The 22569-nt window shown below is 46.3% G+C and overlaps 3 protein-coding genes across 3 annotated transcripts; 2 read left to right on the plus strand and 1 right to left on the minus strand.

Annotated features, from left to right (window-relative positions):
- Window positions 1–1042: 1042 nt before the first annotated feature.
- On the plus strand, window positions 1043–3316 carry RBP5 (retinol binding protein 5). The gene is made up of 4 exons (XM_053450243.1): window positions 1043–1347; window positions 1684–1862; window positions 2002–2103; window positions 3194–3316. Exons 1-4 carry the CDS (start codon window positions 1275–1277, stop codon window positions 3245–3247), a joined length of 408 nt encoding a protein of 135 aa, XP_053306218.1. The 5' UTR covers window positions 1043–1274; the 3' UTR covers window positions 3248–3316.
- Window positions 3317–4797: 1481 nt separating this feature from the next.
- Window positions 4798–11977, plus strand: C1R (complement C1r). The gene is made up of 11 exons (XM_053450223.1): window positions 4798–4817; window positions 6239–6455; window positions 7265–7451; window positions 7819–7959; window positions 8101–8297; window positions 8464–8611; window positions 8777–8898; window positions 9155–9233; window positions 9468–9608; window positions 10454–10528; window positions 11178–11977. Coding segments are annotated over exons 1-11 (2094 nt in total). The 5' UTR covers window positions 4798–4815; the 3' UTR covers window positions 11963–11977.
- Window positions 11978–13991: 2014 nt separating this feature from the next.
- Window positions 13992–21676, minus strand: C1S (complement C1s). The gene is made up of 11 exons (XM_053450224.1): window positions 21642–21676; window positions 20228–20438; window positions 19706–19880; window positions 19265–19390; window positions 18686–18885; window positions 17038–17185; window positions 16082–16206; window positions 15597–15669; window positions 15254–15385; window positions 15091–15165; window positions 13992–14931 (listed from the first exon to the last, which is right to left on the minus strand). Exons 1-11 carry the CDS (start codon window positions 21653–21655, stop codon window positions 14135–14137), a joined length of 2076 nt encoding a protein of 691 aa, XP_053306199.1. The 5' UTR covers window positions 21656–21676; the 3' UTR covers window positions 13992–14134.
- Between the last annotated feature and the right edge of the window lie 893 nt (window positions 21677–22569).

Raw genomic sequence — 22569 nt, forward strand, 5'->3', positions numbered from 1 at the left:
GAAATCTAGAATCCCAGTTGGTACTCTCCCCATCACAGCTGCAATGCCTGGCGCTTTAAGGCCAGCAGCTGCCATATATCACATATGTGAGGTTGGCGTCTAGATACATGTTACATTTTTACATGCAAGGTAAGTGGCCGGGCATATCCAGCCAGAAGCCGCACAGTTGCCGCCATTCATAAGGTTCCTGGGTATGGTGATCCTCCTCATACCTGGGAACATCCCAGCTACTCGGAACCGCGTAGGCGGGTCTCTCTGATATTTGTGGGTGGTCCTGCTGAAGTGGGTGGGGGTCCCTCTGGCATCACCACACCCCTGAGCAAGAGTTTCTTTATGGTGACCTGGAGACCCAGAGAAGCGTCACAGTCACGCTGGAACAGAAAAGGGTCTCCCCCAAACTGTCCCCACAAAGTTGGAGGCAAAGCATTGTCCAAAATGTCTTGGTATTTCCCCTTCAGCGTACCGATACAGTCTGGACAATGCTATGTTTCCATGGTTGGATGAGTTTGGGGTGGAAGAACTTGACCGGTCGCACGGAGCCCCGACCTCAACCCCGTTCAACACCTTTGGGATGAACCGCAATGGAGATTGCGAGCCCGGGCGTCTCGTCCGACATCAGCGCCTGACCTCACCTGGATGAACGGGCGAAAATTCCCACAAGACCCCCCAAAATTTTGGGAGCAGAAGTCGTTATATCTGCAATGGGGGGCCAACTTCATATTAATGTCTCTGTGTCTAGGATGTGATGTCATCAAAGTCCCTGTTGGTGTAATGGTCAGGTGTCCCAATACTTTTGTCCATATAGTGTATATATGTGTGTGTTTTTATATGCATGTCTTGGTATGACACACAGGCGTTTTGCTGATTATGTCATACCCATAGTGGTTGTAGAACGCGGAGGGTTAATGCGGTTATTCCCTGTTAGGATAATCTGAGATTATATTTCAGTGTGGGATTGACCAGGACATAATGAGGATTATTCTGAACATTAAAGAGAGAGGGAAGAGTGGACAGCAAAAGAGTAGGTGAGGAGAGACAAGTGAGAAGGAGACAGAGAGGGGGAGACTTAAGCAGATGGTCGGGGGCAATCAATTTAAAGTTTTTGGGGGGCAGTAGTTGAGACAGGTTGACACTCACAGGGAGCGGGTGGAAGGGATAAAGAGACAGACGGGGTGCAGATAATGAGTTAGAAGGAACAGATTCAATGTGAGTGTGAGTGTGAGTAAGACGCAGGTTTTTTTAATTAAAAAGTTTTAAGAAGTTGTCCCAGCGTGATGGACGCGGATCTGAATGGACGCTACACCTTGGTGTCTCAAGAAAATCTGGAGAACTATCTGAAAGCCCTGAGTAAGATCCTGGTCGATGTATCCGAATTAGAGAGACGCAGACGGAGGAGAGAGTGGGGGGAACGAGAGTTGGCGTAGTAGTTACAAAAAGGACAATGTAGCAAACTTGGGATTTGATGGTTGACACAACGTAACTGGACCAATCAGGTGTTGGGGTGTCGTGGTGTCTTAGTTTGACGGACAGGACACAGTGACGTATTGGTGGACCCTGAAATGAATGGGTGAAGACAGAGGACATGCTGGGTACGTGAGACTGACGGACAGGACGGTGGGGCAGGACAGGACTGATGGATAAGGAGGTTGCGAAACGTGAGCCTTCCCGTGATATAACCCTCAGATATCAATGTGGCTTTGAGGAAGATAGTTCTGCTCCTACGCCCCGAGAAGGAGTTCGTGGTGGACGGAAACCACATGATCATCCGAATGCTCAGCACCTTCCGCAACTACATCATGGACTTCACCCTGGGCGAGGAGTTTGAAGAGAATCTGGCTGTCATCGATGGACGGACCTGCAAGGTAAACACTACGCTCAGGGACGTGGAGCATGCGGCACCGAGAACCGATCCACCTGCGTATAGTGTATCCTGCTCCACGTCCCTGCCATTATCATCAAAATGCTTCTTGTTTTCTTATTAGATATATTTTTTTCCGACAGACAACCGTTTTCTGGGAAGGTAACAAGCTAGTCTGTATTCAGCGGGGAGAGATACCAAATCGCGGCTGGAAACAGTGGCAGGAGGGCGATTTGCTCCATGTGGTGAGAGATTTACTCGTGTTAAGGTCCTCTCCCCCATTGACCTCCATAAACCACAACCACATCACAACTACACGCCTTCCCCAAATGACTGAATGATAGGAAGCTCTGTATGTGGGAAACGGCTTCATTTAACAATTTATAACTAAAATCAGAACCAAGATTTGGCTTTTTGGCCTCAATCTAAGGTTTACTAAATGAACAGCCACTTAACGATTCTCCTAAACGAGCAGAACCTTCGATGGTGGAGGCGGTGGAACGTGTTTCTTTATTTTTCATCCTCAATATGTACCGTAATAGAATGAAGTACCAAACATTGGGGTTTTAATATATCATAGAATGCGTACATTCTATAATTGCATGGTATTTAGCGGTTGGGTTCCTCCACTCCTAAACGGTTATGGCCAATGTTTGGCCATATGGGTCCAAAGTACCCATTGTACAGCGCTGCAGAATATAATGCCGCTGTATAGAAAAATAGTTAATAACTAATAATATACCATCAGTCGATAGTTACCGTATTCTGTGGCCCCATTCCCCCTAGGTCACCTCTCCTCTGCCCTATTCTCCAAGGAGAAATCCCATTGCCTTTTGGAGTCAAGCAATTTTTTCCCCCTAATAGCAGAATTCCAAGTAGCCTAATTAAGGGTTTTTTTGCCTTGTTTTGGATCAAGAGTTGGAAGGTTAGGTAGAAGGGTTAAGCTTGATGGACCTTATGTGTTATGTAACTATGGTTTCTTATTCCTATCTTCATGCCGCCTGACCTTTGATGGTCCTCCTGGTTTACGTCTCCTGTCACCTGTCCTGATGTTTTGGACACTCTTGGGTTTATGTCTGGACTTCCCGTGGTTATACTCTTACTTTTCATTTGATCGCCATATTGTCTCTTTCTCCATGAGAGGTCCTTCTCCTATATCAGTCTCTACAGCTAGTAGGCGCTATTGTAGAGCAATCATTCCACCAACGCCTTCTTCTACCCCAAGTAGACCACACACGACATCTCCTCTCGACGTTCTCCAACCAGTTGCGGTTCTCTTTTTAAGTATCCAACTTATACCCCTTTCTTTCTTTCTTCTTGATATTCTCTCCCCAGGAGCTAACGGCCAGGGATGTGGTCAGCACACAAACCTTTCGTAAGGTGCCATAAGAAGAAGACCTCAACCTCATCATAACCTCCGGTCCTTAGTGCTCAGCTCCGGGCACGTTTTCTGTGACTCTTGAAACTTCTCTTAACCAAAAAGCCTTTCCTCGTCTCATCGTAATCAATAACTCTGAGCATCATGAAGCAAGACGCGGAACCGCTAACTACTACTACTTTACAAACTGCTCTACGTGCTGTAAAACGATTCATTTACATGACGTAAAAGGGAGATTGATCCAAAAAATTGATGTCAGGACTGATGAGTTAACTAAATAATGGAAGTGAGCAATACCAGGAGTAACGGGGAGGAATTACATGCATAAGGAGGGGGTTATATGGAGGTTGCAGAATGGATTCATTATGTGATTTTAGAGAGGGGTTATATGATCAATGGTGTTACAGAAGGGGGTTAAGTGGATCTATAGGCGATCTTATATTCAGCAGCATTATAGAATAACAGGAAATGTAAGTGGGTGCTTAAATGCCGGTGCACATGGGGTTAATAGAAAGGGGTATGTGGGGCAGTAGGAGGAGAGAGGGCAATAGCAGGTGTTAGAGGGAGGGTTGTATGGGAGGTGTTAGAGGGAGGGCACCTATGGATCTATAGGAAGCAGCATATTGAATATATAGAATAATAGGAACAATAATGGGGGTTGGTAGAATGCCCTGGCAGAGGGCAGAAATAGAAGAAATAATGTGGACAAATAGGGGAGATGAATCATTTTTTTTGTTCTCACAGTGAATTACGACACAAAATCACAGGAATTAAAATCTTTACTGTGCCAATAATACCTGGACTTTATTTCTTATAACAAGCAAGGAAACCGCGCGGAAACACCTGAAAAAGGTGCTGGATTAACACGTTAAAGTCATTAATAAGTTAAAAGAATATTTTGGGTCATAAAATTGCAGCTAAAGAAGAATGCCATATAAAAACATGAAAAAGAGGACAACCAAAATATACACCAATAAATAAAATAGTCATTAATATAGTGGATGCCGGGGCGGGGGTGGGGGGGGAATTTATCTGCAGACCTGGAGCCGCCGTTGCTGTCAGTCATGTGATATTTTGGGTGACTTTCCCGTCTCAAACACCACACTGAGCTGATGCTTTATGGCAATGCTAATGAAGTCCGTTCCTCCATAGACTTTCATTAGTCAGAGTGTCCAGCTGGGTGATTAAGACTGAGTCATTCTATTGTTCCCCACAGGCAGTATGATAAGGAGTCGGGGTGTTTGTCTAGTAGATTGGGGATCAGATAACAGAGCCAGAACTCACACAAATGGCTGATATGCAGCTGCCTGAAAACATTTTTTTCTGTAAAAACATGAAAAAAAGGTTTAAAATTACTAAAACGAAAACAGGATATTTTTGAAACCCCTTTTTTATTTTGATTTAGTAGAAATGTTTGGGTGGTAGTAGGTGCGTGTCACATGTAGACAGCAGAGGGCAGCATGGCACAGGCAGATAGACGGGCAGTTGACTGAATCCCACCTCTCCTCCGTTTATTCCTCCCCGTCTCCAGTCCTCGTACTTTCACATTCTATTATCGCACAGAGGTGGAAGCCGAAGCATGTGAGTAAAACCCATTAGAGGAAGTCTGCTGGAAATCTGATATCGTCTTCTTACAGGGTTCAGTATAAAAATGTGACATAAGTTTGAAAAGTGGTCTTATCACCATAGCAACGATTGGAATAGCCATGAACATTCCATTGATTGCTACGGCGATTAGACCATTTTTTTAGACTTTGCATCAGAATCACTTTTTAATATATAACCCTATAGACTCAAAGCAGCTGGGGGAGGCACGTGGTGTTTAATTATACATAGGTGGGGGCGCTATATTATTATTCTCTTCTCCAAGGGGCGCTCGGGATCTATTTGTGATAATCTCCTGGCGCGGGGCAGCCGGAGCCCGGATGTTCCCATGTATGCTTATGTCGTAAACTCTATAGAATGGGTGGTTTTGGGGTTTAGGGACCTAAAAATTGTATAAAAAATGGCCAGCTCTATGTATTCAGGGGCCCTAAGCAAAAATAGTTGGAAGTTGGCCCTAAGCATCTACTCTAGTGATAGTCTTACCTCTGTAATCCCTGTCTGACTTGATGGGACAGGCACAGCCGCCATAGTGTGTACCCGGCACCGCACAGCCGCCATAGTGTGTACCCGGCACCGCACAGCCGCCATAGTGTGTACCCGGCACCGCACAGCCGCCATAGTGTGTACCCGGCACCGCACAGCCGCCATAGTGTGTACCCGGCACCGCACAGCCGCCATAGTGTGTACCCGGCACTGCACAGCCGCCATAGTGTGTACCCGGCACTGCACAGCGGCCATAGTGTGTACCCGGCTCCGCACAGCGGCCATAGTGTGTACCCAGCACCGCACAGCGGCCATAGTGTGTACCCGGCTCCACACAGCCGCCATAGTGTGTACCCGGCACTGCACAGCCGCCATAGTGTGTACCCGGCACCTCACAGCGGCCACAGTGTGTACCCGGCACCGCACAGCGGCCATAGTGTGTACCCGGCTCCGCACAGCCGCCATAGTGTGTACCCGGCTCCGCACAGACGCCATAGTGTGTACCCGGCACCGCACAGCCGCCATAGTGTGTAGCCGGCACTGCACAGCCGCCATAGTGTGTACCCGGCTCCGCACAGCCGCCATAGTGTGTACCCGGCACTGCACAGCCGCCATAGTGTGTAGCCGGCACTGCACAGCCACCATAGTGTGTACCGCCAGCTCCGCACAGCCGCCATAGTGTGTACCCGGCTCCGCACAGCCGCCATAGTGTGTACCCGACACCGACATCCTCCTGGTAACTCTCGGGCTACCTGGAGCATCCTCTTGGGTGGGAGCTGACGGAGGGGCAGCTTAGGTCAGGCGTAGGGCAGCTTAAAGCCCCGCTGCATTAGGGTCACAAGACTGCAGTCAAGTGCTGTAGATCATCGAGTAACCATACCAGGCCCTTCATCAATCTCGGTTCTCTTCTGCAGGTATCTCTGGCTGCTCCTGCTCTTCGGAACAGCGATCTGCTCCCCGAATCAGACACCGCTTTATGGGGTCATCACTTCCCCCAATTACCCCGACTCCTACCCCAACAACAACCAAACCTACTGGGACATCGCTGTTCCCGAGGGCTACCGTATCTCACTCAACTTCTTGGTGTTTGACATCGAACCCTCTGAGAATTGTAATTATGATTTTGTTAAGGTACGGAAAACACAATTGTGTGACAATTGCGCATCATACCGCGTGACATGGAGCCGCATAATCTATGTGTCAGAAGCCCATGTAATATGTGTAGAACCTGGCCACCAGCCGCGAGATACATCATTAACCCCTTAAGGACAATGGGCGGTCCCTAAACCCATGGAAAACAATGCATTTTCAGCCCGTACACGTACGGGCTTTGTCATTAAGGGGTTAAAAAAAGGACACAGCGTATCACCAACCTATAAAAAGGTCGATACAGTTTTATATAAAAATCTTTTTTATCTAATCTAATTTTTTATTAATTTAAATGTTAAATTTTACCGCCGCATTAATATTTCTGACAAGTGTTTCGGTAATTGATAAATATTTAAATAAATGTAAATTTGTACTGTTCTTAGTATTTGGTCCATTGGAATAATTTAGGATTATTGTTTAAGGTTCTCAATAAATTTTTAATTCTTCTATTTCCGTTAAATTTTATTACATCTTTATTTTCCAAGTCTAAGTAGTTGCTAATAAATAAGAGGTAGTTTTTAATCATTTAAGAATTTTTTTTCTGTAACAGGGATATTATTATTATTAGGAAATCTTTTCCACTGGTGTTTTAGCTAAGTATTAAATTATATATTTATATATGTATTTTACAAAAAATATCCTTTAAATAGCATGTAGTTTGGTGCTATTTCAGCCAATATAAGTGATAAAATGTTAAATATTTTCGACATAAAGCCACAGATTTTGGATCATAAAGCCACTGTATTGTGTAATATCATGACACCTCGTTTCCCTTAATTCTTCGTTTTGAGGTCTTTGCCGATAATGAGGAGTTGGGGCGGTTCTGTGGTTCCGTAACGTCGAGACGCCATCCCGGTCACCGCCATTTTGTGTCCCAAGGGGATCGGATGAGAGTTGAATTTCAATCGGATTTCTCCAACGAAGACGACGGCGCCGTCATCCATTACAAAGGTTTCCAAGCCTACTACCAGGCTCTAGGTAAATCCTGACCTCCGGGGCCTGAGGCCACCTTACAAGGTACTAGGTAATCCTCCAGGATTCCAGAATACCCAGGCACTTTCTGTTCTTTCTGCCCCCATGACCTAAAACCAGCCATCCTGCTTTCCGGGTACGCGGGGTATGGCACCCTTACCACCTAACAAGTCCGCCATCTTCTACCGACCAGAGCTACTGGCCAACCACAAGAGGACATTTCCCACATTGTATCTCCAAAATGAACATTATATGGTTCGACAACGAAGACTGTAGTCTAGTCTTATTCATGTATACCCGTCATATCATTATAGATAATTCTCTATTTTTTATTCTTTCCTTTGTGACCGGCTTCCATTCCAACCAACCTCAGACAGGAATGAGTGTGTAAACCCGGGCAATAGCGTCACGTGGACCCCACCGTGCCAGCACACTTGTCACAATTACGTTGGGGGGTATTTCTGTTCTTGCTTCCGGGGATACCAGCTGCAAAGTGACGGGAAGACGTGCAAAGGTGAGATCCATCCACCCCTCACTCATACCCTTCCTTTCGCATCATCCCTTGATCATGGTCTCACTCCTCTTAATCCAGTTTGTCATCATCACTCAGCTTCTAATCTTATCCATCGTATTTCATTTTCTCCCTGTGTTCCAGCGGAGTGTAGCCGAGAGGTCTTCACTGAGGAAACGGGATATATCTTCAGCCCGGGATACCCCAAGCCGTATCCCCCTGACTTAAACTGCAACTACAGTATTCGCCTGGAGAAAGGTCTACTTATCTCCCTCAGCTTCCAGGGCGTCTTTGAGATTGATGACCATCCAAAGGCCCTCTGTCCCTATGACACTCTGAAGGTAACGTTCTTTAGTCAACCGGCCAGACCTCTCTTCTGATTTTAGTTTACATATCCCATGGCCATCCATCTTGTCCCAGAGAGTCGGTCTCCATATTGCGCTGTGTCTTCGTGGTTCTCCTCTTCTTGTACTTATCCTTTTATATTTCTTTTTACCCCGGTGCCAGGTCTTTGCAGACGGGAAGATCCTAAAAACATTTTGCGGCCGTCAATCCCCGGGATCTCTGAAAACAAGGAGTAACAGTGTGGACGTCGTGTTTGAAACGGATGACTCTGGAGACAGCAAAGGATGGAAGCTCTGGTACTCCTCCGAGGGTTAGTAGACCCTGGCCTACAGTGCGCTCTTATTGGACGCGACTTTAAATATCATTCGCTAAGGCGTTTTTATTTTGTCCGACTGGCTCTTTCGTTGTGTCAATGTGTTCAGAGTTCACCTCCGGCTGCGTTCACATGTTTATCTCAGTTTTTGGTTCTTGGCAGCTATCCAGTGCCCGATTCCTGTCCCACGGGATGAATTCACCATTATTAGCCCCATGCAGAAGGAGTATCGGATGCGAGACTACATTGTGGTGACCTGCCAGACGGGATACAAACTCATGGAGGTGCGTATCAGAAAGAGAAACTCACCTAATAATATAAAGGGACAATATATTGGTCGGTGTCCAACAAATGTCCTCTCGCTCCCAAATCCTGTGATACCTTTTAGTGGACCAACATACAGCCCCAAAAAGTTACTCCCTGTGCAATAGGTCATCGAAACGTGTCACACAGCTGTTTGGAGTGTCTTCTCTGGCACCATATGGCAATATCCAATCATATCCATTCATATATCACCCGCTATCATTCTTTTTCTTCTAGGGTGACGTGGAGCAGCGTGGATTCACATCGCTTTGCCAGAGAGATGGCACCTGGCATCGAGCTATCCCACGCTGCGAAAGTAAGAGTCTAAACCCCTATGGAATATACGAGGTGGGGCAAACAGAAAGCATTCTGGGATATTTCATCCCTTCTCCGTTTATTGATAAAGGGGTATATGCATTTACTATCCATAGCAGAGAGATTCATAGCTATTGTGTGGGGCTTCTGCGATATAAATAAATACCCTCACCTATCCGGTGTTACCCCATCCGCCCACATGAGACGGTAACAGAGATTCCCTGATTTCTTTCAGTTGTGAGATGTAAAGAGCCGGAAATTCTCATCAATGGAGAACTGACCTACCTGACCGCCCCGGGGAGCTTGACGTACCTTTCAGTCATCACCTATACCTGCAATGCCCCGTTCTACAGCATGGTGACGGCCACAGGCAGTGGTATATACAGCGCTCTCTCTCTCTGATAAAGGGCCATTGGAACACAGGAGTGATGGGAGTGATAAAGGGCCATTGGAACACAGGAGTGATGGGAGTGATAAAGGGCCATTGGGACACAGGAGTGATGGGAGTGATAAAGGGCCATTGGAACACGGGAGTGATGGGAGTGATAAAGGGCCATTGGGACACAGGAGTGATGGGAGTGATAAAGGGCCTCTGTACCCCTATAAAGAGTTTCCAGCTACAATAGTCATTTACAACATTAACCCTGTCTGCGCTGGATTTCTGATCCATTTCATGTTATTTTAATGAACAAAATGTGCTTTTCTTTCAAAAACAAGGAAACTTCTAAGTGACCCCAAACCTTTGGACCGTTGTGCAGGTGGGAGTTATGCACACAGAGGCAAATGATAAACGTGTAATAGGCCGATCCTCTAACAGGGGCTACAAATTCATACCAGAAACGTATATTTTTTAACCAGACTGTCAGGGGTCACAGGACTGCGTTTCAGGAAGGATTAACCTGATTGGCCCTCACTCCCAAAACAATGGCGACCCGGTGGGATTTTTAATATTACTTTTGCCACAAAGTAGCAAAAATGGTTGAATAGAAGAAGGAAGTAACGTTTCTTTTCTATAGTAATACAAATGCCATTTTTTACAAACATTGAACTATATGCAAATAGAGAACTGAATGGCCTGTTCTGCTGGGAGGCTGGTCCATTTATCTACCACCCTACTATGTCACTGTGTATATATATTACCTTATCCCTCTCAAACTTCCCTGTTATTTCCCGTCAGAGGGGTGCAGGAAACATTAGTAACACGGACTGTTCTACTTTCAGCAAAGTTCACGTGTTCGGCACAACATGTGTGGAAGGATGAAAATGGGGGTGCGCAGCTTCCACGGTGCATCCCAGGTGAGTGTGGGGTACAGCAGTCAGGGGGGGTACAGCAGTCAAAGTGGAGGTACAGCAGTCAGAGGGGGTACAGCAGTCAGTGTGGGGGTACAGCAGTCAGTGGGGGTACAGCAGTCAGTGGGGGTACAGCAGTCAGAGGGGGTACAGCAGTCAGAGGGGGTACAGCAGTCAGGGGGGGTGCAGCAGTCAGTGTGGGGGTACAGCAGTCAGAGGGGTACAGCAGTCAGTGTGGGGGTACAGCAGTCAGGGGGGGTGCAGCAGGGGTGTGGGGGTACAGCAGTCAGTGTGGGGGTACAGCAGTCAGTGTTGGGGTACAGCAGTCAGTGTTGGGGTACAGCAGTCAGGGGGGGTGCAGCAGTCCGAGGGGGTACAGCAGTCAGTGTGGGGGTACAACAGTCAGTGTTGGGGTACAGCAGTCAGGGGGGGGTGCAGCAGTCCGAGGGGGTACAGCAGTCAGTGTGGGGGTACAGTAGTCAGTGTTGGGGTACAGCAGTGGGAACATCCCCAGAATGTTATGCCTGAGGAAAGAGGTTCTGGGCACATGTGCTTGGTAAATAGGTATAAGAGGGCAAACCTCACAAACTCAGCGTTAATAATATTATATAATAATATTTCTGGAGCGAGAATAACGGAACGCCGTTACTTTCAGTGTGCGGCCAGCCGTGGGACCCCGTGACCAGTAACGTTTCCAGAGGCCGCATCATTTCCGGCAAACCGGCTAGAATCGGGAACTTTCCATGGCAGATCCTTCTGACAAAATATGGCCGCTCCGGGGCGGCACTCATCGGGGAGCACTGGGTACTGACCGCCGCGCATGTACTCAGGGACAGGTATTCGAACGCTCCTGCTGAGGACGACCCTTCCAGCGTCAAGGTCTACATGGGTGGAGTTGACGTGGACGAAATAATTAAACTGGGTTATCACGAGGTCGAGGGGTACCACGTGCACCCCGACTACAACCCCAAAAACTTCGACAATGACATTGCTCTGGTGCGACTGCGCTACCCTGTGGTCATGAACCAGAACGTGGCCCCCATCTGTCTGCCAGAACCGGGGAAGGATTTCATCTACGCGGACTCCAGGAAGGGCTACGTGAGCGGGTACGGCGAGACCGAAAACCAAACCATCTCCACCAACCTACGTTATGTGGCTGTGCCGATGGTGGGAAGGCACAGGTGCCAAGCGTACTTGGACAAGCACAAGAAGGAAAATCCCGACAATGTCTTCACGGAGAACATGTTCTGCGCCGGGTACCCGGAAGGTGGGGATTCGTGCCAAGGGGACAGCGGAGGGGCACACGTGGCGCAGGACCAAAAGGGCACCTGGGTGGCCGCGGGGATCGTCTCGTGGGGGATCGGCTGCGGCCACGGCTTTGGGTTCTACACCAAAGTCAGTAACTACATCGACTGGATTCTTGGTTACACGGGCAAATAATGGCAACGGAGAGGCAGAATCACAATAGCCTTTCCGGGGGGCAAAAACCACTCAGACTACCCCAGCTCTGCCATTATTATGTCTTGGTTTATGATGTCATTGAAAACAATAACACTAAAGCAACTAATTTGGCTTTCTGCAGACGAGCCCCTGGGGTTTGATGTGGGCGCTGGGAAACCTACCCCTTTTTTCCCAGAATATTAAACATTTTGATAAACATTCTATTAAAACTTCCCTGAGTATCTATAGCCCCGGGGGTGGGGGTGGGGCAGCACTCTAAATGGGTAAATGTAGGAGGATAGGAAGGTCAACAATATATATATATTATAAAATGATAAATATGAAATATGTGTGATGTATAAAACACAATGTGTATCAAATAAATCACAACTACTCAATAAAAATTCTGAAATAGGAAACCTGGTTGTGAAATAACGATTCCACCATCAAAGATCCTTTAACAGAAAATATCTACTTATTTAGAGCTGAATATCAAGCCGAGTATCTGCCCCACTGAGGGGTTATTACTGTATACAGCGCTGGGGGTTATATTACTGTATACAGCGCTGGGAGTTATATTACTGTATACAGCGCTGGGGGTTATATTACTGTATACAGCGCTGGGGGTTATATTACTGCATACAGCGCTGTGGGTTATTACTGTATACAGTGCTGGGGGTTATATTACTGTATACAGCGCTGGGGGTTATATTACTGTATACAGCACTGGGGGGTTATATTACTGTATACAGCGCTGGGGGGTTATATTACTGTATACAGCGCTGGGGGATTATATTACTGTATACAGCGCTGGGGGTTATATTACTGTATACAGCGCTGGGGGTTATATTACTGTATACAGTGCTGGGGGTTATTACTGTATACAGTGCTGGGGGTTATTACTGTATACAGTGCTGGGGGTTATTACTGTATGCAGCGCTGGGGGTTATATTACTGTATACAGCACTGGGGTTATATTACTGTATACAGCGCTGGGGGTTATATTACTGTATACAGCGCTGGGGGTTATATTACTGTATACAGCGCTGGGGGTTATATTACTGCATACAGCGCTGTGGGTTATTACTGTATACAGTGCTGGGGGTTATATTACTGTATACAGCGCTGGGGGTTATATTACTGTATACAGCACTGGGGGGTTATATTACTGTATACAGCGCTGGGGGGTTATATTACTGTATACAGCGCTGGGGGATTATATTACTGTATACAGCGCTGGGGGTTATATTACTGTATACAGCGCTGGGGGTTATATTACTGTATACAGTGCTGGGGGTTATTACTGTATACAGTGCTGGGGGTTATTACTGTATACAGTGCTGGGGGTTATTACTGTATGCAGCGCTGGGGGTTATATTACTGTATACAGCACTGGGGGTTATATTACTGTATACAGCACTGGGGTTATATTACTGTATACAGCGCTGGGGGTTATATTACTGTATACAGCGCTGGGGGTTATATTACTGTATACAGCGCTGGGGGTTATATTACTGCATACAGCGCTGTGGGTTATTACTGTATACAGTGCTGGGGGTTATATTACTGTATACAGCGCTGGGGGTTATATTACTGTATACAGCACTGGGGGGTTATATTACTGTATACAGCGCTGGGGGGTTATATTACTGTATACAGCGCTGGGGGATTATATTACTGTATACAGCGCTGGGGGTTATATTACTGTATACAGCGCTGGGGGTTATATTACTGTATACAGTGCTGGGGGTTATTACTGTATACAGTGCTGGGGGTTATTACTGTATACAGTGCTGGGGGTTATTACTGTATGCAGCGCTGGGGGTTATATTACTGTATACAGCACTGGGGTTATATTACTGTATACAGCGCTGGGGGTTATATTACTGTATACAGCGCTGGGGTTATATTACTGTATACAGCACTGGGGGTTATATTTTGGTGGGACTTCCTCTTTAATAACGTTACGTAATGCAGGATGACCTTTGACATGTGGACACCGATCCCAAGAAAGCTGCGTACACACAACCCCATGCGTATATATTTAATGTTAATCAGCGTATGAAAACACATAGCGAAGAGTTTCAACACCCCACCAGTTCTCACATGGTGATGTCCATCCCGTATACGAGATGTCTTCTCCAAAACTCCTCTCATACCCCCTCCCTGTCCTTATCCACACGTATACCCTGATCTCTCCCCACTCTCTTCCATTTCCGCGTTTTCCATTGTCTCTTTTATCCAACCCAAGTAATTCTCCACCTTGGTGTAGACACCATAATGTCCACAGCCTAATCCCCAGGAGATGATGCCTGCCGTGTACATCCTTCTGTCATTCTTGGTGTCAAGGAACATGAGTGGTCCTCCACTGTCGCCGGAACAGCTGTCATGTCCGGTGTTGTCTCCGGCGCACAGCATGTTTGGGGTGAAGCTGAACTTTTGCTCCACTGCTAGTTCTTGACATTTTTCTGCTTGGCTTAGGGGCACCTTGGTATAGAGAAGGAGTGGCGACCTTTCTCTGCTTTCAGTCTTCCCCCAGCCTGCAACATACCCAATTTTACCTACGGTTGGGAACATTCCTTCATCACTTCCAGCTACGCATATGGGGGCGACATTGACCCCCAGCTCAACTTTATTGCACAGCTGGACCAGGGCTATGTCATTGTTAAAGTCTTTCTTGGTATCGGGGTTATCTTGTAGATACTGAGGATGCAAAATGACTCTCTTAGCGATTAGGGGCTTCTGATGTTTGCGCCCACGGAGATCAATGATACCCGCATACATCACGGGTTCTTCAACCCCCTGCACGACATGAGCCGCAGTCAGGATCCATCGGTCGGATATGAGAGCTCCGGCGCCACGTTTCGGCTCGAGGAAGGCCACCATCCACGGAAACTGTCCAAGGTTGGCCGGTTTGCCTTTGAATATCTTCCCGTCGACTGTCTGGGAAGGGTTGTACACACCACAAACTGGGGAGGAAAAAGTGGATAAGTAAAGGCACTGGACAGAGAGGGCTTCTGTCGGGCTTTAAGTATTTCTACCCCTGGGGTATATGACGTCAGGCAGGGCATGCCTCCTGTTCTACTGCCTACCCCTGGGTTTTGGGATGGGGTGCTCAGTTTCTGTACCTGCTGTGCATTTCGGGAGGTCCTGCCCTCCATCCTTACTAACCCAGAGTCCATCTGAGGAGCAGCGCAACGTGTCTGCGGGCAAAAGAGAGAAAGGATCAGCTCGTACCACAACCGTGCCTTATGTTTCGTCTCCATCCTAAGGATCTGGTGGGACGCTTACCGTCTGCGGACCCCGGCAGGATTAGCTGGTAGTATTCCGAGACACAGCTGTATGTGGCTTGCGCCCCGTACGTGGTCTGGGAGAAGGCCACGTGCCCGTTATCAATGCCGCTAGGCGGCCCGCAATCCACAGCTGCAGAAAGAGAGACTTTAAATGAAGCCACCAGAGACTAAACAGAAGCCAAGAGACCGCCGACAAACAAAAGAACCACGAATCCAGCGAAGGAACGAGGATTGTGGCCGTTCCAGTGATTTAGGCAGTTGGGAAGACTTATAGTAAGAAAGAAAAGTGAACAAGTTTGGACCTGACAGGCGCCCGGAAATTTTTCAGCTGAATGGCTTACGTTGGCATTTAAGGTCTAAGCGAGACCACGTCCCGTCCCCTTGACAAGTAGATTGGAACGATTGTTGGTTTGCCTAAGATGGACAAAGATACATTTTGGTGACATATTTACCAAGAGGAAGCTCGGCACATTGACATGTTAACACACGCGTGGCTGGTCATTGCTTTAGCCTATAACAGAGGAGGACTGGCAAGTGCTTTTGCTTTTGATCGCTCTGTTATTGGGGGCTGTATCTTGGGTTTGCCCGCGAAAGGTCAAGGTCTTGATACCCAGATCCTGCATGACTAGATCTCTTCTAGCGTGATCTTTTACCCAACAGATGCCACCTCTAACTCCAAAAACCTAGTCCTTCATTGGTCTAGTCTTCCTCTCCCTCCACTCCCTACTGCTACTTGGACTGTAAGCTCTTTGGGCCAGGGACTTCTTTTCCTAATGTATTCACACATATCCTGATCATAATGTCTTATACGACATAATCCACTCACCGGCATGGTAGCGAGCTCATATCCTTCTTCGCAGGTCACAGTCACGCTGTCCTTAAACACATATTTGACCTTTTGCGGGTCAAGAAGCGAGTGTTCAAAAAGGTGATGGTGATCGCATGGAATGGCTTACAGGAAGACAAAGGGTTTGAGGATTTAATTGGTGTTTATATTATGGTTATGGTGCGTATACCCCGCTAAGGCGTATCTTCAAACTATCAGATTAACTGCCCTCCCCCCACCTACCTCTGTCTCATCTTTCCCAGCTTCACTCCTCCTGTCGGTCTATACATATACTACTGTTCAAAAGTTTGGGGTGACTCAGCTGTTTTTATGGAAAACAAGTACATTTCCGGCTGTAAAACATAATTTGCAAAAGGGTTTTCTAACAATCAATTAGCCTTTTAAACTTAAACTTGGATCGGCGAACACAACGTGCCATTGGAACACAGGAGTGATGGGAGTGACAAAGGGCCATTGGAACACAGGAGTGATGGGAGTGATAAAGGGCCATTGGAACACAGGAGTGATGGGAGTGATAAAGGGCCATTGGTACACAGGAGTGATGGGAGTGATAAAGGGCCATTGGAACACAGGAGTGATGGGAGTGATAAAGGGCCTCTGTACGCCTATGAAGAGATTCCATTAAAAATCAGCCGTTTCCAGCTACAATAGTATTTACAACATTAACCCCGTCTGCGCTGGATTTCTTATCCATTTCATGTTATTTTAATGAACAAAATTGGCTTTTCTTTCAAAAACAAGGACATTTCTGAGTGACCCCAAACTATTAAATGTCATTGTATGTCCTTAAATATTATTGGTTTAATTATACATTTATCTCACATATTGGCGCATTTACCTCTTGTGCACCCCCAATTTCTTCTAGATTGGGATCTATGTGAGGTTAGGCTATAGCTAGGGGGTCTTGGTATATAACGGGTGGGGGTCTGCCTCACCAGCCTCTGAGTATTCCAACGTCCAGCCTTTATTGTCCCCGCCGCTGTCAGTCTGGAATATGATATCCACCTCATTGCTTCCAGATTCAATACGTGGAGGAGCTGTTTTACCGCAATATGGACCAAAAGTCTTCCCAGCAGCTTGTATCTGAAGTAATCAACAAAATAACAACATATACACACATACCCCAGCACTGTATACAATAATATTACCCCCAGCACTGTATACAGTAATATAACCCCAGCACTGTATACAGTAATATTACCCCCAGCACTGTATACAGTAATATAACCCCAGCACTGTATACAGTAATATTACCCCCCAGCGCTGTATACAATAATATTACCCCCAGCGCTGTATACAGTAATAATCCCCCCAGCGCTGTATACAGTAATATAACCCCCCAGCACTGTATACAGTAATATACCCCCCAGCGCTGTATACAGTAATATACCCCCCAGCGCTGTATACAGTAATATAACCCCCCAGCGCTGTATACAGTAATATAACCCCCAGCACTGTATACAGTAATATAACCCCAGCACTGTATACAGTAATATTACCCCCCAGCGCTGTATACAATAATATTACCCCCAGCGCTGTATACAATAATATTACCCCCAGCGCTGTATACAATAATATTACCCCCAGCACTGTATACAGTAATATAACCCCCAGCACTGTATACAGTAATATAACCCCCCAGTGCTGTATACAGTAATATACCCCCCAGCGCTGTATACAGTAATATTACCCCCAGCGCTGTATACAATAATATTACCCCCAGCGCTGTATACAATAATATTACCCCAGCACTGTATACAGTAATATAACCCCCAGCGCTGTATACAGTAATATAACCCCCAGCACTGTATACAGTAATATAACCCCCAGCGCTGTATACAGTAATATAACCCCCAGCGCTGTATACAGTAATATAACCCCCCAGCGCTGTATACAGTAATATAACCCCCCAGCGCTGTATACAGTAATATAACCCCCCAGCGCTGTATACAGTAATTTAACCCCCCTGTGCTGTATACAGTAATATAACCCCTTTATCTGCAGACCTGGAGGCGGCCATTGTTGTCAGTCATGTGATATTTTAGGTGACTTTGGCTAAAACACCATACTGAGCTGATGCTCTATGGCAATTCTAATAAAGTCCGTTCCTCCATATACTTTCATTAGTCAGAGAGTCTGACTGGGTGATTAAGACTGAGCCATTCTGTTGTTTCCCACAGGCAGTATGATAAGAAGTCGGGGTGTTTAGTAGTATTATATTACGGGGGGAAAACTACAACTAGTTTCAACAAGAAAACAGCGGAATTTCTGGATAACGGAATCTGATTCTTGTAAGAATAACATTTGGAAGAAAGACCAAATTTAAAGTTGGAAACCCCTTAATAATTTGTCCATTCAAAGACAATTTGGGCAGATTCACCTCCTACCCCTCCGAACTCTCCACCACCTGCCACCAAGAGCCCCCATTTCTTAGTTACAGGGTTCTCCGTGTGTCTCCTCTCTCTCTCTATTCATTATCGGTCGCTCTGCCCGCTTCACTTTATCGCAGCGAGCCTGGGATGGATCTGTACGGGACCTGCGGGAATATAGAGACCATGCGAATAAATCCCAGCGGATACATACAATGAGGCTGTCATATAAGCAGCTCCCGCTAGGATCCTCTTCCACGTCGAAATCTTTGGGTTGGAAGGCGAGGAGGACTTGGTACCCAGGAACCAGGCGCACTTTGTATTCACACAAAGAATTTTCCGGATAGCTTTGGGGAAATCCTGGGCTGCTGATCTGACCCCTCAGGTCTGTGAACAGGTTTTCACTGCAATGCACTGTGGGAGACATTATATATATATATATACAGAGCGTGTTAGGAGAAGATATAGAACAATAGAATCGGCCCCATTCGGCCCCCGTCTAGTCTGCCCGTTTCTCCTGCTATAAAGACTCAAACCTTAATCAGTCGTTGGTCTCGTCTTAGATTCAGGAGCCGTATGTCTATCCCATGCATGTTTAAATACCCTCACTGTATTACCCTCTACCACTTCTGCTGGGAGGCTGCTACACTTATCTACCCACCCTAACCACCTTCAGCTTGCAGGGTCCTTGATTCTTCCTACAGAAGATGGTCTATGGCTCATGTCTCCTGTAAGCGTTGAATGCCCATGAGTCTGACCCAAAGTCACGCGAGACGAGAGGCTACATAGTTACCCCCGCAGGTGTGGTTGTCCAGGTGAAGGAAATACCCGGGTTGGCAGGAGCAGAAATAACCTCCGATGTAATTGTGGCAGAAATGTGAACATTCTGCCCCCAGCGGCTCCTTACACTCATCCAGATCTGAGAGGGGGAGAGAGAGACGGGGTCAGCGAGACCGGCAGAGGAAACGAGACGTGACGATGGATACAATGAGAGGGAACCCCGACCCACTTGCTGTCCTCCCAGCTCTCGCCGTGTTATAGAGAGAGATACGAGAGGGAGACTTCCGTGCGGTGATGTGGGAAGGACGATGTACATGTGTTGTGTACACGCCGGTGTGGCTTTACATGCAGTAAAACGCGTTGAGTGCATTCAACATGGCCTCCAATATCCATTTAACGCGATCGTAGGGCCGGAGTGGACCGCTAAGTCATTACGCAGGCAGATCAGACGTACCCACAGCTGTGTAGATCACTGAAAACCCGGTGTATCTCTCCTCGTTGGAGAAATCTGACGTGAACCGGATTCTCAGGGTGTTGGACGGGAAGAGCTGCTCCGGCAGAGGCTCTCCTGAGAAGCCATCAAATCTACGTCCACACAGGGTCAGTCCGACCTCCTCCCCGATCATCACCTACCAGAGAGAAGGAGCGTGAGACTCCCCCCGAACTCTCCCCCAGACATTCGTACCCTCACCATATGCAGAGACCCCTCACCATACACTGTGTGCTACCCCCATATCATACACTTCACTGTGGCCCTCTTTCCTCCCCTGGTGGTCCTCTTTCCTCCACTGATGCCCCTCTTTCCTCCCCTGTGGCCCTCTTTCCTCCCCTGGTGGTCCCCTTTCCTCCACTGATGCCCCTCTTTCCTCCCCTGGTGGCCCTCTTTCCTCCGCTGATGCTCATCTTTCCTCACCTGATGCCCCTCTTTCCTCCCCTGATGCCCCTCTATGGCTATTAGATACCGGCTGGGTGTTACCTGCACGGAGTCATACTCGCAGTTCTCGGATGGCTCGATATCCAGATGAATGAAGTTCAGAGTAATTCCAAACCCCTTGGGTACGGAGATCTCCCAGGATTCCTGCACTTGGTTGGGATAGCCCTGCGGGTAATTGGGGGAAGAGATTGCCCCATACATAGCGGGGGATTCGGCGTGGGTGCACCCCAAAAGGGTGAGGAACAGCCAAGCACTGAGGAAAGAGACGGAGGAGCCAAGTTATCAGAGTATTTTCCATTTTTCCATTTCTGATTAATTTGGGAAAGAGATCATGTGACGTTACGCAGTTCCCATCATCAGCCAGGTCAAGACCAAGCAGGCATCATGGGAGTTGTAGTTCATTAATATATTAATATATGGCCGTTCCATCTCATATATTGGCACTTTTACCTGTTATCCCCTGTTTACCCATTGTACGGCGCTGCAGTATATGATGGCGCTATATAAAGATTAATACCGTATGCATAATGTATTTGCATTAAAACAAATGTAAATATACTGTAAGCGGATCTGTCACTTTTCCCTGCACTTTAACCAGCCTATACGTTCTATTCCACCATGTATAAATAATAGTATTTTAATATTATTATTATTACTATTATTATTAATATTATTACTATTATTATTTTTATTATTACTATTATTATTTTTAATATTATTATTTTTATTAGTACTATTATTATTACTATTATTTTTAATATTATTATTTTATTATTAATATTATTATTACTACTATTATTTTTAATATAATTACTATTATTATTTTTATTATTACTATTATTATTTTTAATATTATTATTTTTATTAGTACTATTATTATTACTATTATTTTTAATATTATTATTTTATTATTAATATTATTATTACTACTATTATTTTTATTATTAATATTATTATTATTATTATAATTATTATTAGTATGCCCGTACTCATCTAATGCAGGCATTTTTGTACCTAAATTCAGGAATAGAAACATTATTTTGATTTGTACGAATTTTAACTGTAACCAATTTTGTGTCATTTTGTATAATTTGTGCATTCGTCTTGTAAACCCCGAATGAGAGAGAAACGGCCCGAAAACCCACGCGGCAAAAAAAAGAAATCATTCTCTTATCTTCTTTCGCTTCAAGACAACTTAATTATCACCCCAAAAAAAATGCTGCTGACAAAAAAAACATACAGAAAAGTTTTAAAAAATATTTTAGGTTTAGGTTTTTTTGTGGTTAACCCTTTAAAGGAAAGACCGAAATGACAGATCCACCGAGGTTTGCTTGCTTAACCCATTAGAGTGGGACGGCAGCTTTAAAGACAAGAGCCCCCCACGCCGGTCCGACTCGTCATACGGGGCCACAGACTCTGTGAGCGCTATATAAAATAACATGAAAAGGAAACTCACCGTCTCAGCTCCATGGCTCAGACTGGCTGGGCGTAGAGAGACTGTGCGTGTCGGGAGACTGTGTGTGAGACAGACGTGGACGGGGGAGAGAGACGCCGTTACCAGAGCCGAGAGTGCATGCGAGACATGGAGGGGGGGGCAGTAAAACATGTGGAATTTGGACCTCTGGGTGGAAGAATAACATTTTATTGAGGTGTTGGTCCGGTGGGCTTCCCCCTGGACCCTCTTGGATTTTGGAGGAAGGGAGGCAGGTTTTGGGGAGGCAGAGAGAAAAAACAGCTGGATTTGGGCAAAACGCCCGGGGAAAGTTCAGGATTTCACAAGAGTAGATTTCCCGAAAATCAGCTGATTTCCCCAAAAAGGAGGTAGAGTCTGGTACAGCTTATCGCCCTGTATACAGAAGAGTCCAGGGGTAACAAACACAGCAAATAATACTCAGCAACAGGGGCCAACACCATAATACACCAAATTCACCCCAACCTGGGGCTTCTGGAGAGGTTCTAGAGCAACATACCTCCCAACAGTCCCTGTTTTCAGGAGACAGTCCTGTCCCACTCTGCTTCTTGTTACACGCTCTCAATGCAGGCAATTAAATGTTCCTGAAATGTTCGGGGGGTAGGAGGCACAAGACCCGGCCGGGGGGGGCTGGCAATAAGGAGCGATTCCGGTGCGAAGCGTGAAACAATCACCATGGAAACAAAAGTATTTTAGTGTTGTAACCACTTTGCACAAGTGTAAATCTTCAAGTTATTTCCATTTATCCCCCCCCCCGGGTGTCTCACACATCATCACCCCGTCTCGCAGCCCTCTTTTGAGTAAAAATGTTTCCCTTTTGGGACTATGTGACGGGAGTGAAGGATGCAAGGGTTAAACCCTTGTCGACCTCGCAGGCTATGTCTTCTGAAAGCCCCAATAGATTGGATTTTGC

This window comes from Spea bombifrons, chromosome 11 (genome assembly GCF_027358695.1).
Source record: "Spea bombifrons isolate aSpeBom1 chromosome 11, aSpeBom1.2.pri, whole genome shotgun sequence".
Classification (NCBI taxonomy): domain Eukaryota; kingdom Metazoa; phylum Chordata; class Amphibia; order Anura; family Pelobatidae; genus Spea; species Spea bombifrons.